At 38.9% G+C, this 16,777-nt stretch overlaps 1 protein-coding gene across 7 annotated transcripts in view; it reads right to left on the bottom strand.

Moving 5' to 3' along the window:
* Positions 1–16,777, bottom strand: part of ELAVL4 (ELAV like RNA binding protein 4) — a 148,351-nt gene that overhangs the window by 87,031 nt on the left and 44,543 nt on the right. For 3 of the 7 annotated variants that reach the window (XM_045477308.1, XM_045477309.1, XM_045477311.1), the window contains exon 1: positions 6,686–6,817. The exons of 1 other annotated variant lie outside the window; for it this stretch is intronic. In XM_045477308.1, coding sequence (XP_045333264.1) covers positions 6,686–6,802 — 117 coding nt within the window. In that variant the 5' untranslated portion in view covers positions 6,803–6,817. Of the gene's footprint in view, positions 1–3,068; positions 3,381–3,859; positions 4,153–6,685; positions 6,818–7,175; positions 7,295–16,777 lie in introns of those variants that run through there. 3 more of the 7 variants (XM_045477310.1, XM_045477314.1, XM_045477312.1) reach the window with 3 other exon arrangements.

The following is a 16,777-nucleotide window of genomic DNA, read 5'->3' as shown; positions in this document are numbered from 1 at the left end:
GAATACCTGAAGTCTATCACGTCTCAGACCCTTTTTCAAGACTGAGTTAAGAACTAAAATGCAAACACGTAGCTCATTTTCTTTCTCTTTCTTTAAAAAAATATTCGATCGTTACTAGCTCATAACAATCTGGCCTTCCCCTCACAACAAAATCCTTGAGTGTTCAAAGGACCAAGGAAGAGCTATCAGGAGAGAAAAAAGTTTGAAGGCTTTGGAAAACTATCAAACAGAAGCAAGCTCATCTATATCTGGCCAGGAGGACGACTTGAATGAATGGCAGAAATGAGCGGAACTGAGATTACAAAAATGAGTGCTCAAGTTGTCTGTTAGGCTTTTTTTCTGGGATATCAAAATTATCTTATAAGTCAATGATTCTCAAAGCAGTTTCTCAGCTACTTCCCTATCTATCTTCATTCTATCCTTTTAAAAATTTGAATATTAAACGATTTAGCCAATATGTTACAATGAGGTATACAGAAATTCTGACCATTAAACCTGGGATGTAGTCAGGTATTTTTTGCAGAAATATATCCGATCAGATTTTCATTTCTCAATAAATGCACTCTTAGCCTAGTGCTTCCATAAAGGCACACCTCCTTGTGCAGGTAGTAGGCATTAATGTTTTTAAGACAAAGAAGCAAGAAAGGTCAGCAGTGGAACCACGTGTCTTTTTTACAACCCAAGACAAAGTGCTAGTTCTATGGAAATGGTTTTGCCCTAAGGAAAATATGCTAGAAATTCCTCAGAAAAAAATATGTTAGAGATAATAAAAAAAAACCTATTCTAATTTTTAAGAGAGACATATGCTCAAGACAGAGAGCAAAGGTTCAAGTATATGACATATGACAAAAATAAGTTTATTTATTTTTACTTCAAGAGTCAAAACAAATTAAAAAAAATCCCCCAATAAGAAGACAAAACAAAAAGAAGCGTCTTGCAAGGTAAAAAGAATGGGCGGGGGGTGAGGGTGGGGGTGAGTGCAGAGATTTGCAGTGGAGAGAGTAAAAATTAAGAGCACTTTCAGTAAAGCCAATTACATTTCCAAACCTTTTAACGTATTTCAGTATTTTTTAATCTCTCATTTTTGGGCTTAATATTAGCTACCTGATCGTGTATCTAATTTGGAAGAAACCAGAACAGATCATGGTTTTTATGCAACCTCCTGTTTGCCTAAGCACTATACCTTTCAGTCCTTCTGGTACCCACCATCATGAGAAAAAGAGACTACTAGTAAAGCACACTCAGAGGAAAAGGGAGAGATGCCTGTCACCCAGGGCACGCACGGGTCCTAGACGTTCAGAGACTCTAAAAAAAAAATCAGCTTTTCGCTCAGTTTATGCCAGGACTAGACCCAGGACCAAATGCACTGCAGTGGTTGCAAGGGTACACCTGATGGACCTTGTGGTTGGAGGTATGGAGAGGTAAACGAAGCAAGAGGCTAGAATGCAGCTTTTCATTGATTATTTTTAAAAGTAATTTCTACTCGGGATATAAAATGAAAGATACAATGAACTCCCTGGAATTGTAGTATCAACATCTGATTTAGTAAAAACACCGATATCAGCTAGCACAAAATCATTGCTTTAGGGTAGATCTATACTACCTATATTTCTCCAATGGATATTTGCTGGAAATTTCTAAGAAATCATTTGCAGAACCTATCAGCTGTGGGAGTTCACTATTATGCTTCCGTCAACTTCATTCAATATAATTTACATTTTTTTCAAATGGCCTCACAGGATTCCTTGCGATTTTTCGCACGTACAATTTCACAGCAGGGGAAAGGGGTAAAGAGAGAGAGAGGGAAAAAAAAAGCAAGATTCCCTTCCCTCCCTTCCCCCCTCTTCTTCTTCTTCTCTCTCCCTCTCTATTTTTTAAACCAAAAAAAAAAAAAAAAAAAAAAAAAAACAGGAGAGACAGAACAGATGCTTAAAAATAGATTTCTAAAAATCACTGTAAACCAGAGTTAGAAATGTAATTAACACCTATTTATAAAGAATAATTAAAGTTGGGCCGGCCACAAAGAACAGCAAAGATAATCGAGGTCCTGTCCTCCCCCCCTTTTTTACACTGTTTGCAGTGTGTTCTCATGATAGCCACCTGCTCCCTACTCGGCTTTTCCTCTGTTCGTTTCCCCGGCAACCTTTCATTGGGTTTTCCTCCCAGCTATCGCTTTCAGTTGGGCTGCTCGGTCTAATCTTATTTGTTTTACACCCATCAAAACAAGCAGCCAGACAAAGGCAATCCTCTAAGAATGGGAAAAAGACCACAGCTTTGTTATAACATCTATGCAGAGCGAAAAGTCCTCCCCAGGCTTTTCTAGCAAAAAATAAGTGAGATAGATATGAATTTACAGCCTCCCCACATACCCGGCTTTGAAACCCTGTGAAAGCTATTGCTGGTGAAATTCAAAGTCAAAGTGGGCACTCGTGGCATTTGATTGTGCCATTTTGTGCCATATCTTCAGGGTCAACATCAGGCGACAGGAGCGGCACTCAAGGAGTTTCCCTGCTTCTTTTTTTCCCGAAAAAGATGATGCTAAAAATAGATTTACTACTTTGGCAGAATGGTTTTCCACTTCCCTTTCCACATCCAAAAGTCCTGCTTCACAATTGCATCTGCTGGTACTGAACCTCACCTCCTCCACCCCTCGTACCCAGCCTTCCCCATCACTCCTAGCAGGAGACTGAAAAAGAAATGTGCCTTTAACTTTAACAGTCATGTAATTCTGTTGAAAGCTCACAGAGGCGGTGGACACGCCAGCCAACAGCTACGGTGACATTGTGATTGTCAAAAAAGACACCAGCCTCGCTTGGCTAAATGTGTGTTCGATGGAAGAGGCAGTGTGTGTGCCTTGTGTGCATGCAGTGCCATTACACTTGGAGATGGATGCTGGGTTTCAGAAAAGAGAAATACTAATAAACACACACACAGACACACACACGATCTGCACAGTGATTTACGATGCACAGTCCATCATCCTTACACACACACACACACACACACACACGCACACACACACACAAGGCTGGAATCTCCAAGCTGCCTTCCTCTGAATTTTCACTTACCATCTTCAAGCCATTCCACTCCATCTGTGATCAGAAGAAGATGGACCCTCACACAGTGTGTCAAAAGCGGAAAGGAACGTTATGTAAAAGCTGACATTCCTTCTTACAGAGCTGCTGCCCAGAGAAGGAAGCAACAACTCAACACGCCAGGCACCGCTACACATACAAGCCGCCTCCTCTTTTTTATGAGGTCATGACAGGAAACTCTTTGAAATACAAGATGCAGCATTTACTGAAGCCCAAATAAATCACTCTCTTTGCCGTTTTGACTGCGCAGTCCCCCGAAACACAACTGCCCATCTCAACGTTCAGTATCCAGGAACTGCCTCTCGAGCTTTAAATTTCCAGCACGGAAATGGAGATTCCTAACCCCGCTACATCCCCTCCAGCCCCACAAAACCCAGGCACATAGACAAACCCCCTCTCCCTCACAAAAAAACACAGAACAAAACCCTTTTTTTTTTTTTTTTTTTTGCCAATATGGTCTCATGTAATATAATCTCTTTCAAAAAATCAGCAATTATTTCGGCCCACCTCCCCTCTACATCACCCCCCTCCTTTATGTTGAAGGGAAAATTGACAATGACCTGTTAAAAATGACAATCTATTTCCCCACTGCTTTTCAATAAAAGGACCTACCGGCACTCTCTACACAAAAGAGATAGTAAATGTAGGAACCAAACAGCAGCAGAGAACTAAACTCTTGTGCAAGCATAAGACTGGTCAAGGTGTAGATGTTTTTCTTCCCTCCAGCAACACAAACAACAGATTATAAATCTAGTCATACCTACCATAACCATTCTTATTGGCAAATATTGGGTCTCGCAGAGCTTCGACTCTTCTCTTAAAATTTGCAAAGGTTTCAGAATGTATTTTTTAAATGACTACTATTGTTATATATATTTAAAGATCCACAAAACACAGTGTGGATGATTGTAAAGTAAATCAATTATTTGGGGGGAGGGGATGGGGGGAGAGAAAGAAAAAAAAAAGAAAGAAAAGGAGCAGTGAGCTGAAACCCCCGATTCTAGGATGTAGATAAGAACAACTGAACAGAGCCTTGCTGAAATTGGCTCGAAGCTTCCCCTTTTTACATCCATTTATGGGACCATCTGTCAGCCGAAGCCAGGATCTGATTGGCTGGGGAAAGGAAGGGAGGCGTTGCAACATCAGGTGCTATTTAAATTAGCTACTGCCAGATTGACGATGTTAATGATTTGGTGACCTCTACAACAACAGAGACCAGATTTCTGAACTGCTTCTTGTGTCTGGTAATTAAGGCCAGGCAGAAGCAACAACAGCCATACTTGTATTTTTACCTTTTCTCTCCTCCCAGCTCAAAAGTACTGTAACAACTGCAGGTCACCCGCAGCTTGCAAACCTTAATAGTGGGAGTGTCCTCCCTTTCCCCTGTCCTGAGGGCTGCACCATCAAACCCCTTTGACAGAGGGCTTTTCCAGTATGGAATATTTTCAACCACCTTATCTTTCTGGACAGTTGCTTTCTAGCGAAATGCATATTTAATGATCTGCCTCTAGGCTTAAAGATACAACAAAAGCACTTTAATGTGCTAATACATCCACGTTTTAACTTTATTATTTCCTAATATTGCTGATTTTCAGTAAGTAATGCTCCTTGTGCAGCTAACATGGCCAGGGTTTCAAGAGAAGGCAAGTTTGAGACTGTGCTTGTTCTGTGAACTGGGTTCATACAAGTATGCTTCAGAAAACTACTTCCTAATAAAAAAAAAGAAAAAAAGCTGGGGGGGGGGGAGGGGGAAAGCTGTCAGCCTCTACCTTTCTGCCTTCTGTCTGAGCTTTTCAAAACAGAGAATGATGAATGATTTATTTAAATGAATATATTTCTCAACTTGGATAGAGGCATGATCTGAATTTTTAAAAATCCACTAAAACACATCTTCTCTGCTTTCACTACTGCTATAGAGAATGGTAAAGCATGCTTTTGACAACAGCATCATTTCATAACCGGTGCAGAGGGCTCATCTTGCTTAACTGAACACGTGATTTTGCTTCTCTCCTTCAAAAGATGTCTTTTATCTTTGGCCCCTTGAAAGACTTGCAAAGAGCTATTTAGCAAGTGTGTGGTGATGTATACAGTTTGTCTGCCCATGTTACACATGTCATAACCTCTGCGACACCAGTCTTCCAATAGGATAGTAATTTGTTCTGGTTTGGGTTTTAAAGTGGATTACCTGAAGAGTTTCTGCTTTACTTCTATCCAAAAGGCTAAATTACTGCTATTTATTTAATTCACAATTTAGTCAATTTGTTCCTCAATGAATACACAGAGGTAACAAGTATTACTAAGGAAATAATTCAACACTATTTTAAATCTTTGGCTGTAGTTGACAGCAAGATGGGACTGGGCAGAATAGAAATAGAGGCCGAAAATCATGCTACACTCTGGGCTTCAAAGTCCAAGAAAAGACGGGCCCATGAAAAATTGTTAGAAAAGAAAATGACCTTTATATTAAAAAAAAATTAAAACTGTTTTTTTCCCAGCTACTATTTCATGAACACACACACACACACACACACACACACACACACAAATGTACATATTCACACTTTTAAAAATACAGATACACCACAAAACGGTATGTGCTGGGTACACTCTATGATACATTCAGCTGTTCAAAATAAAAATACATGAAAGAGAAAAGTAGAAATGTTAAAATGGTAACAATAGTTATGGTGAAACAATACTGGTCTAAGTAAACTTTTAAAATAATTTCTCCAGCAAATATACAGAGTCCTACAAGTCACAACAGTACTATAGTATCTGTTGAACTGTGTTCTAGGGACGAATTCATAGGTTAAGTGTTCTAAAGAGCTCAACATACAGACACAGGGAAGGTACAGGTGCCCCAAATCAACAACAGAAACTCTGAATGCAATCCTATCAATATCAAAATATTGTGAAAAGAAAACCATGAACACAATGCTGAAAAACACAAATGAAAACAGCTCCGCTCCAGAACAAAATCTTTACTTTGTATCTCTCTGGAGGTTATAAGAGTCAGAATGTCTTAAAAGCATTCTCTCCCTTCCTTACTAATCTCAGCACACTTAGGTATCAATCAACAGTAGGTATATCAAAAGATGTACTGGCCACTTTTCTGAAACAGGAACTGTATATTACAGTATAAATAATTAGCTGGTTGTGCTAGGCTAAAAAAATCCATGCACTTTGTATATTGATTACTTCTCCAAAAAACCTCCACTCTAAAGTCTTTCAACGGAATCCTCAAACAAATGCACAAATGTCCTCAGAGGCCTTTTCTCTAAAGACAAAGGCAGAATCCTATTGTTGGGAAAAGTCAACCTTATTATTGCATTTCCAATAGTACCATTCATCTTTCAGAGTGAGGGGCTGACCGCTCCATCAGTGGTGTGACATTTGTAAAGCAACAGATTCTCAATATATTATCTCAAGAATCAGGCAGGCGAGTCTCCCAGTCATGCATGATTTTTTTTTTTTTCTGCCACGATCCTCCACCACCACAGAAAGAAACTTGTCTCACTCAGGCAGCTAAGGCAACCTAAAAATGATATCCCAGAGCTGTGGGGCTGCCAGTGCCGCTGTATCCCTCTTACCATAAATGAGCAGTTTCTTGACTCATTAATAACAATTTCCCTTAAAAGAAGTAATCTCATATCAGTCAGCCCCTTGCCACCATGCACACATCCCAAAGGTTGCAGATATGTCAGCATCAGTCGCCGGCAGCCAGCTTTCCCACACAGAGTCCAGATGGACTGTACCAGAAGCCAATTCAGCGTTAATAACTACCTACTCCGCGCAGTGGAGAAGCCTTACGTGGCACAATGGGCTAGGAAACAGCAGCCGGCTGAAACTGCAAATAAAAAAGACAAACCAAATTCTCCAAAAGCACCAAAAGGAAGGAACAGAAAGGGAAGCGTGAATTGTATTCCTTGACTTCCATGAGAAGAAAAAAAAAGAGAAAAAGAAAAAAGAGGAAAAAAAAAAAAGAAAAAAAGAATCCTTCATAAACATAGGGGGAAAAAAATGAAGGGGGGGGGGGGAGGGAAACAGATGCTGCCCAGAAAAAAAGTGACAAAATATTACCTCATTATTTAACAAAGCAGCATTAAGCGTCCTGCTGATTTCAAACATCTTGCCACAGATTTTGTTTTAAGAGAAACAGATAGAATCCTTTGCAAAGCACTCCGTCTGCAAAGGGTTCTTCAATTTTCTTGCGCGCCACGGAACAGTCAATATATTATTTCCCTAGAGTTCGCACATTAAAACCTCTAGTCAGTGAGCTGAATTTTCCCCTTATCTCACACACAGTAGACTCCTGTTATATGTACTGCTCTCTTTGCAAGAACAGCCTGCCCCAAACATGGCTGGTGTTTAAACTACTCTTTAAAGTAACAGTTCACTATATAACCACCAGGTGGGTAGAGTGCACAGATTCAAATGAACCATCTTAAAGGATCGTGGTGTTCCCCCCCACCCCCGCCCCCGCCTTTTAGGTGTACAGTGTGACATGATAGGCATCGTGTCTCGCATCTCTCTGTATCTTGTCAAAATAAACAAATAAAATTCCTTCTCCTGACTTATAGGGGGGAAACAAAACACCATCACCAATTCTAATAAGAACTGTGAAGAATGAAACACAAACACGCTTTGTTTCATTCAGCAAAGGATGAACAAGGAAAATGCAATCAACACAGAGCAGGGCCGTGGGGGAGGGACCAAAAACTCCCTGGAAATATTTTCCTTTAGCAAAAAGAGAAGAATATTGACTCACGTGATAAAAACCCATCAAAAGTGAGCATATGGATGAATCACATAAAAGATGGAGGAAAGAGTTTAAGGGTACAACTTTTCTTCTGAGTAAAGCATGAGGTTATTTGATAGGGTCTTTTATGATAGGAAATAACCAAAAGCTTAAACATAAAGACACTGGAAAAAAAAAACAGAAACAAAATCTTAAGCATCTCTTTTAAAAATACAATTATACCAATAGCTATAAATGACCACAAGAGCAAATGAATCATATCTCTCCTCAGTCCTATTCTTTTTTCCTAAGATCCACCTCAACGTGGAACATTTCTGTCCTGTGTTATTTTGGATGTATAGCTAACTTGGTGTCTCCTTTGTACAATTCTATTCCAATTAATTTGCTCCTCTGCCAGGAATAAATAGAATGTCCCAAGCTGAAAGCCCCAAGTGATGGAGGGTGGATGTTCAAAGATAAAGAATCACCTGGACATAAATAAATCTCATCCCTTATATTGTTATATGGCCTGATTTAAAGGAGGATATTATTAAAGAGCATGCATGCACTATTTTACGTTCTCTCGTATCTAAAAAAGAAACCAACACACACAGATACCTGGAATTTTGTTTTCTTGGCTGGACAAAATTAATGCCCTAGAACTTACACATCCTCTTACAAACACAAATGTCGATACTAGTATTTTTCCAGCCCATCCAGGCAATATTTAGCCACATACAATAGTGACTGTCTCCTTCATGTTTAAGTCTAGGCTGCCTCGCTTAATACCATTTAACCTCCTCGCATATATTAAGTTTCAAGTGACAATTTTTAACTGGGGAATGAGAAGGAGTTGCTCTCATCAAATTCTGGTTGTATGAAATAAGCTAATTTGTACACTCACCATATGTCTTAAACACTAATTAAAAAATGTCACTTTCTTCAAACATTAAAATGTAATCAGCCTAGTAAATAAAATATTCCCAAGTTTTCTTGCCTTGGTGATAATTTAAAGAGTGTTTATCTCAAGGTAACCTCTCTATTTTGATTACCAGGAAAGGCTTTTGATTTGAAAAAAGAAAAAGGGAGATATTGGGGGCTTGGGGAGTGAGAAGAGTAAACCACAACTGTACGTAGTTACACAAAGGAAAATAAGATGAAGCGGGGTTTTAAGGACCATAGTCTTGTTACCCTAAGGCAAATCCAGCCAATCAATACCACCCATTGACGGTCTACCATCTGCCATGCTACCCAGCGATGTGGCTAAACAGACCTGTTCCATATGACCGTAGCCGGTTCATTTTCAGTCGATTAGGGCAGTTCCAGAGCATTCACGTGCAATAGCACAAAACTCCAAGTCTAACTGAGCCTCTCTCTTCACACCAGTCCCTACCAGCACAGCTGCAGACTTTTTTCCTCCTGTTCTGGGTATCTGGATTATCTCTTCTTGCACCTCAATTGAATTAGCAAAATAGGGTGGGAAGGTAGAACAAACAGACACACACACACACACACACACACACACACACACACACACATAATTGCTGGCCCTTCTTCACTGTCATGCAGAAATCAGGAATTCCACGTGCTCTGTCCTAATATGATTATGGCACACCATTTAAATAGCATCATCAGTGACTATGACCTGACATTTTCCTGTAGTGCTTGCTATTTCTTGTTATCTTCTCCCTCTTCCCTTGAAAAATAGACCCAAAACTGTTGGCATTTCTTCCTTTAGAGAAAATACAATCAGTATGCCCAGACAATGGTATACTCTATTTAAGGGCTTTGGATAAAATTTAAAGCCTAATTTTTCTTTGATGAACTGTGGCACTGGTTTTGTCTTTCTTTTTCCTGTTAAAAACATTAAATCAAATTTTATAGGAAAATGGAAACATACCATAGAGGCAAGAAAAATGCACCAGACTGACATGGAGTCTTGGAATTAATTCACTGTCGATGTTCTCTTAGAGATATATGACCTGACCGTATGATGCTTTTCTCTTTCCTAAGTAGTTTTGTCTACTATGGATTGCAGGAAAGAGCTACAAGAATGCTCCTGTGTAGGAAAATGTGACAAATGGATGTCTAGTCCACTTAAATTGCCTAGAGTTCACCTGTGCAGGTAAACCAACCTCTGGGTTGATTCACACTTGATCTTCCCATTTTCTTTCCATTCCTATGCCTTATGCTAGAAAAGCAGCTGAAAGCAGAAGATTTCTTTTCAGAATTAAGGTACGCTTTTTCAAAAGTGCCTTTGACCATTCCCTTAAAGCACTAGGATGTCTTTCTGGGAAAGAAAATTTAAAGGACAGGAAAACTGCCTTACTTACAAAATTCTGAAAAAGGTAAATACACATTTATCAAAAAAAATCTAATTTAGGTGGAGTCCCTGTCTGGACTTTTCACTGTTATATTCTCCATCACAGCCTAAGAAAACTCAACAGGGTCAATGTGCAAACACACAGAGATTTCTGAAGATCCCTGCATTAAAGGATTTGGGGCCTTTCCATTTCAGCTCAGATGAGCTTCACTAAAAATAATAAAAAAAGAAACAAACAAAATACCCTCATGTAAATATAAATCTTTACAAATCAAAGGCCACTGAACAGATAAATATGGAATAGCCATACCATCAAAGGATTCAGTGTTTAACCAGATTAATACAGTTTAGAAAATAATTCAACACAAGGGTTTTTTCAAAAAAAATTCTGGACTCATAATTCTGCAACTACAAATAAAGAAAAAATGTACAGTATCGTAAAAAAGTATTGTAGAAGAAGGAGGAGGAGGAGAAGGAGAAGGAAGGGAAGATGAGGAGAGGGAGGAGAAGAAGAAATAAAATAATAGGACTTATAAAGTACAAATAAAAACTGTTTTTTACCAGCAGTCTATTGTATACTGAACACTACACTAGGCACTTGATATGCACAATTTCACACAACATCATAGGAATCACAACGGTTATATCTAAGCATTCTTCTAGAAAGGTGTTTTCCTTATCTAAAAGTAAGACTTCCTCTCCATCACTTCATAGAAGAATATGCTTAATAAATATCTGTTGAATGAATGAGGATACAGACTAGAAGAGAAAGAAAAAGATGTAATTTTTTCTCATCTAAAAGTGACCAAGAGATTTCTTTGTGAAGTGCTTCTAACTAAACATGTCCTCAAAATGTATCTCATTTAGCCTGTCATTATGACCAGGCTATAAATCTGAAGCGAGTGAGACAAAGGATTAAAGCTGGAAAGCAAAAAATTTTAGCAGGTAGGATGAGTACCTGATTCAGACCTAATTCTCTACTTCTTCCAAATCTGGCAAAATTCCTTACATACAGTAGCTGCTTAGCAAACATCGGTTGGATGAACTCTGATGTCCTGAGCCCCTTACAGGACAGAGCTAAAGCTGGAAAGCAAAAAATTTTAGCAGGTAGGATGAGTACCTGATTCAGACCTAATTCTTTACTTCTTCCAAATCTGGCAAAATTCCTTACATACAGTAGCTGCTCGGCAAACATCGGTTGGATGAACTCTGATGCCCTGAGCCCCTTACAGGACAGAGCCAGGCTCCAGGCAACACTCAATTATGAGGAAGGAATAAAGATCAACGATTCCATTCAACATCATCTCAAAAACTATCCCAAGGCCTATTTCATGTGATTCAACTAGGAGGCACTAAACACCATCTTAGGGAAAAAGATATGCTAGGCTGCCTAAGCCTTAGTTTCCTCACCTGTAAAATGGGCACAGTAATACTTCCCTTAAGGTTTGTTGCCAAGACTAAAACAGATAGGCTTGGTAGAGGCAGCACTCTATATGGTACTTGTTATTAATATGGAAAATTAGGAAAACTGTATGAATTAGTACCTAGCTATAAGATAATTCAATCTTGCTGAGGAAGATACAATTCAAAGACTCTCAAAAACATTTAGAGAATAATAAGACAATAATAACTAAGAAAGGCTGAATGGGCTGTTCCCAGTTCTAACCAAAATGTCTGCTGCAGATTAGGACTTAGTCCAATAGGTAAAGTTCAGTGCTAAATTCTGAGTGTGAAGAATAAAAAGAAATACAAGTCATAATTCCCACCTTCAAGAAGCTTACAGTTTGGTTGGGAAAGAAACATTCATATTTATGCATGAATCTTGATAGTGTGAGGAATATAAAAAGAATAGTATCAAAATAAAATACCGAAGGATAGTTGATGGTGAGGATGCCTTCTGCATTGATGAGGAAAGCCTTCAGGGGAGAAGCTGGAACTAATACTAGGCTTAAAGAATGATAGGATTTGTCTAGGAAAATTCCAGATATTTTATATAATAACAAAGGTGGGGGAGTATGGAAGGAAGGGGATATTGACAGCCAGCTCATTGTAGCTAGACCCCCTCTGAGGTTTCCTCTAAATCTATTCCAATCTCTTCCATATTTTTAAAGTTATAAAAAGAGGAACATTATGATATGACTGTGGGAGAGCAGGCCTTTTATTCAGTAAGTACTTTCATAAAAAGAATAGGAATTAATAGTTACGGCACATCTACTCTGTGTCCAACATTGCACTAGACACTTTGCCTATACATCTCATTTAATCTCATAACTCTGAGATTTCCAATAGGGAAACTAAACATTAGGGAATTTAAATGATTTGCTCAAGATCACACGGCTAGTAAGAGGCATATTTATACATATCCAATCTCAATCCACACTCTTCACTATAAATACTACCTTATATAGAAGAGTGCAGATCTAGAGAAATTTAAGTCTTATTCTCTATGTTATTATATATTCAGAAACTAACATTCAAAGTAATGTCATTGATATCTGCTGACACTATAACAATAACAGTAAAAAACCAAACCAAACCCAAGAACAAAAAACCTAACCTATGCTGGCAATTTCAGTATTCTGCCACCAGGTGATGATAGAATCCTGGTCCTATGAGAATTACCAAGGTCATGTTTTTGCCTGCTATAATTTTGTGTGTGTGCTAGTCCTTCCTCCATCTCTGGTAGTGGAGGAAAGAGTGCCTGATCCTCAGATGGACTTGTCTACTAAAGCCCCAAGACATTAATCTTTCCAAATATTTTCCAAATTTTATCAAAAATTCAACTCTGAGCATAATTCTAAATGTCATCAATTTTCAAACAATTTTATTACAGATTGTATTCAATGAATTATAGTTCTTTTTTATTTTCACACTCTACTGTGAGCTTGCAGGGTAGAAATTGCATGTTGTTTGCCTTATCATCCCAGCACGAAGAACGTCAGTACCTAGAACATAGTGGGCACTCGGTAAAAGAACAGAAATAATAGGTTCCAAATATTTTAATTTTTTTTTTCAACGTTTATTTATTTTTGGGACAGAGAGAGACAGAGCATGAACAGGGGAGGGGCAGAGAGAGAGGGAGACACAGAATCGGAAACAGGCTCCAGGCTCTGAGCCATCAGCCCAGAGCCTGACGCGGGGCTCGAACTCACGGACCGCGAGATCGTGACCTGGCTGAAGTCGGACGCTTAACCGACTGCGCCACCCAGGCGCCCCTAGGTTCCAAATATTTTAGAAAAACTTTAAAACCAAATGCTTAGGACACAATTGTTTGGTACTTTATTCATTAACAAACAACTTTCTCTTTCAAGTCACCCTTAATGCAGGGTTATTATAAAAAGCCCTTTCCTGAGGTTGCTCATCAGCAGCTGCATTTCTCTCAGTGGTCAGGTACTTCCTTCTGCCTTAGGAACAGTCTACATTCATTATAAGCCCTGCCCTGCACAGCAGTCTTGTTTACCTTTTCACCCTTTTTATGCCCAAGAAAGTTGCTTCCATTCCCTGTGGGAGATGAAGAAAAACCATGAAAAACAAGAGAGGCATGCTATATACCTGTCAGAAAGAGGCAACTCTCCACTTGACCCTTTTTAGTTCTCTTCTCTGACTCTGAAGCTGGGGGAATGATTTAACTACTTTTAAGCAGAAGAGTAAAGTTGCACATTAGTGCTGAGTAGCTCATTTCCCTTAGCAACCCCTTAGCAACAGCAGCTTCAAGTTCAAAATACCTCCTTGAAAAGGATCACATCTTTAATGAAGATGAGTATTTTTTTTTAATGTAAGGTTTTTGAACAGATGTTTTAACATTACAGCCCCCAAAGCCTTGTAGGCTACAAATATCTATTTCATGCTAACTTTTCTTTATGATATTATGTGGTAACCATAATGATGCTGGGCTCCTGTGAAATTTCAGTCTCTGGAAAAGCCCTGGTCTTACTCTGAAATTATTCACAAATACATAACTTTTATTTTATCAAGTCACCATTAATCCTAGGTTATTACAGAAATTATACTTAAGTTCTTTAAAAAGGGTTACTGATATTGACCTCACTATTCAGTTTGCTCCCTACTGAGAAGAGTGAACAACTTAAATCACAGTTTTTAAAACCTACATCAGGGTTTTACAAACTATATTTATTATATGTAACCTAAGATGCTATGGACAGTTTAAAGAAAAATATAAAAAGAAAATTTCAACTTTACCCCAAATAGGTACTTACTGATTTTATTATTCAATACTTACTTTGTTTACTTCATTGTCTATAAACTGGATGATGGGATATCGAATAATATCACATTTAATTGTTTTTACATTGTCAGTGAAATGAGAAGGCTTGCAAAAGGTTTTGCTAACCATCAAGAACCCTTAGGGATATAAAATGTTCGGGGTGCCTGGGTGGCACAGTCGGTTAAGCGTCCGACTTCAGCCAGGTCATGATCTCGTGGTCCGTGAGTTCGAGCCCCGCGTCGGGCTCTGGGCTGATGGCTCAGAGCCTGGAGCCTGTTTCTGATTCTGTGTCTCCCTCTCTCTCTGCCCCTCCCCCGTTCATGCTCTGTCTCTCTCTGTCCCAAAAATAAATAAACGTTGAGAAAAAAATAAATAAAATGTTCATGTCATATATGTTATGCCTATCATTAAAACTTTTATCTTGTTCAAAAATTTTGAAGCTCTTTTGTCATCTTAAAGTTTTCATAATTCAGGGGCGCCTGGGTGGCTCAGTCAGTTAAGCGTCTGACTTCAGCCCAGGTCATGATCTCGCGGTCCATGGGTTCGAGCCCCGCATCAGGCTCTGTGCTGACAGCTTAGAGCCCAGAGCCTGTTTCGGATTCTGTGTCTCCCTCTCTCTCTGACCCTCCCCTGTTCATGCTCTGTCTCTCTCTGTCTCAAAAATAAATAAACATTAAAAAAAATTTTTTTAAGTTTTCATAATTCAAATAATATATAAACTTCTGCTTGAAATTTGTTTATTGTCTATTAGCACATGGGTCCCTCGGGGCACAAAATGCACAAGGGCTTAGAGCAATGAACATCTTCACTATTGATCTATGTGTGCCAATTCCATGATGTGGACAGAGAAAAGACATATTTTTACTTGGTATCAGTAGATAACAAAACTGTACCATTCACCTGACATGAAGTTTTATATGTTTCCACGTGTCAGGGTGTTACTGAAGGACGTGCCTAGAGCAATGACCTTTATACACAGTAGGTGCTTGACGTGTGTTCCTGAAAGTAAGATCCATTTTAAATCACTAGGGAATATACAAGAAGGAGCCAGAAGACCTCAAGGCCAGTTACATCTCTACCACTAATAATTCTATGACCTTGGGCAAATCACTCTCCTCTTTGGACCAGAATCTTCTTGATTAAATAAGAACTGAAACTAGGCGATTTCTGAAGTCCTGCCAGCTCTAATATGTCAGAGTCTATAAATAAATAGTTTTTAATTAGCAAAAAAAATTTTTGGTAAGGTTAACTCAGATTTTCAACTGACATTAAAGTGTAAGAATGCTGGCTAAAGGGAAGTGAAGCTTTTGAGGATTTTAAAATCTATCTCAAATGAAGAGCCAGGTTGGTATTATGGTCCTCCGATATCCAGTCTGGTGACCAAAGTTATTTTAATAAAATACAGAACTAGAGACAGTTGGTTAAAATCATTAAACTTGCAAGCTTTGACCAGGACCTTGATCAAGTTTAAAGATTCTCTTTGAGTTTTAGTGTCATCATGTTCAAAATGGGACAATAATAATGCCTAAGGTGTGAGGCTTAAGTGAAAAAATACACATAAAGCATGTATTATTATAGGGTATAGGAAATGCTGTTACATACTCAAAGATGCTAAATATTTTTAGTATTAGGTAGAAACACATGAAATTGTTTTTATAGATTAAACAGAATCAAATACTGTCACTTCTATTTCGCTCAAGCTATGTTTTTCTTCTCCTGCCTAAAACACCTTCCATGATCCTCACTGCTTATATCAAGTCCAATTATTCAGTATGGAATTCAAGGCTCTTTGCAATCTGGTCTTCATTTAAGCTTCCTGAGTCCTTTGGGACATTCCCTCCCATATATACAGCTCTAGACATGCCAGTCTATTCTCCCATGTTGCTTGGCCCTTCTACCTCATGCCTTTGTTCCTGCTATTTCTTCCATGTGAAATGCATTCTCTCCCTGGAAAATCACATTCATCCTTCAAGGCTTCAACCTCACAAAGCAAAATGAGCTGATTCATTATTTGAGCTTTTACAGCAGCTTATTCTTCCTGCCTCCACCATCACAGTTGTTTACGGGTCTGTTTCCCTGAGCTGCTTTCAAGATACTCCAGGGTGGGGCACCTGGGTGGCTCAGTTAGCTAAGGCTCTGACTCTTGATTTCAGCTCAGGTCATGACCTCACAGTTCCTGGAATTGAGCCCTGCATAGGGCTCTGCGCTGTTAATGTGGAGCTTGTTTGGGATTCTCTCTCCCTTTCTCTCTGCCCCTCTCCTGCTCACACACAGGTACATGCACACTCTCTCAAAATAAATAAACTAAAAAAAGAAACAAAAAGATACTCCAGGGCAAGGGCTGTTCTTATGTGTCTTTGTTTCCCTCCAGTTGAGCGCATTGGCTGTCTTGTAGT

The sequence above is a fragment of the Leopardus geoffroyi genome, chromosome C1 (genome assembly GCF_018350155.1).
Source record: "Leopardus geoffroyi isolate Oge1 chromosome C1, O.geoffroyi_Oge1_pat1.0, whole genome shotgun sequence".
Taxonomy (NCBI): Eukaryota; Metazoa; Chordata; class Mammalia; order Carnivora; family Felidae; genus Leopardus; species Leopardus geoffroyi.
Note: the sequence above shows the minus strand (reverse complement) of the source record. Positions and strands in the feature narration are given on the sequence as shown.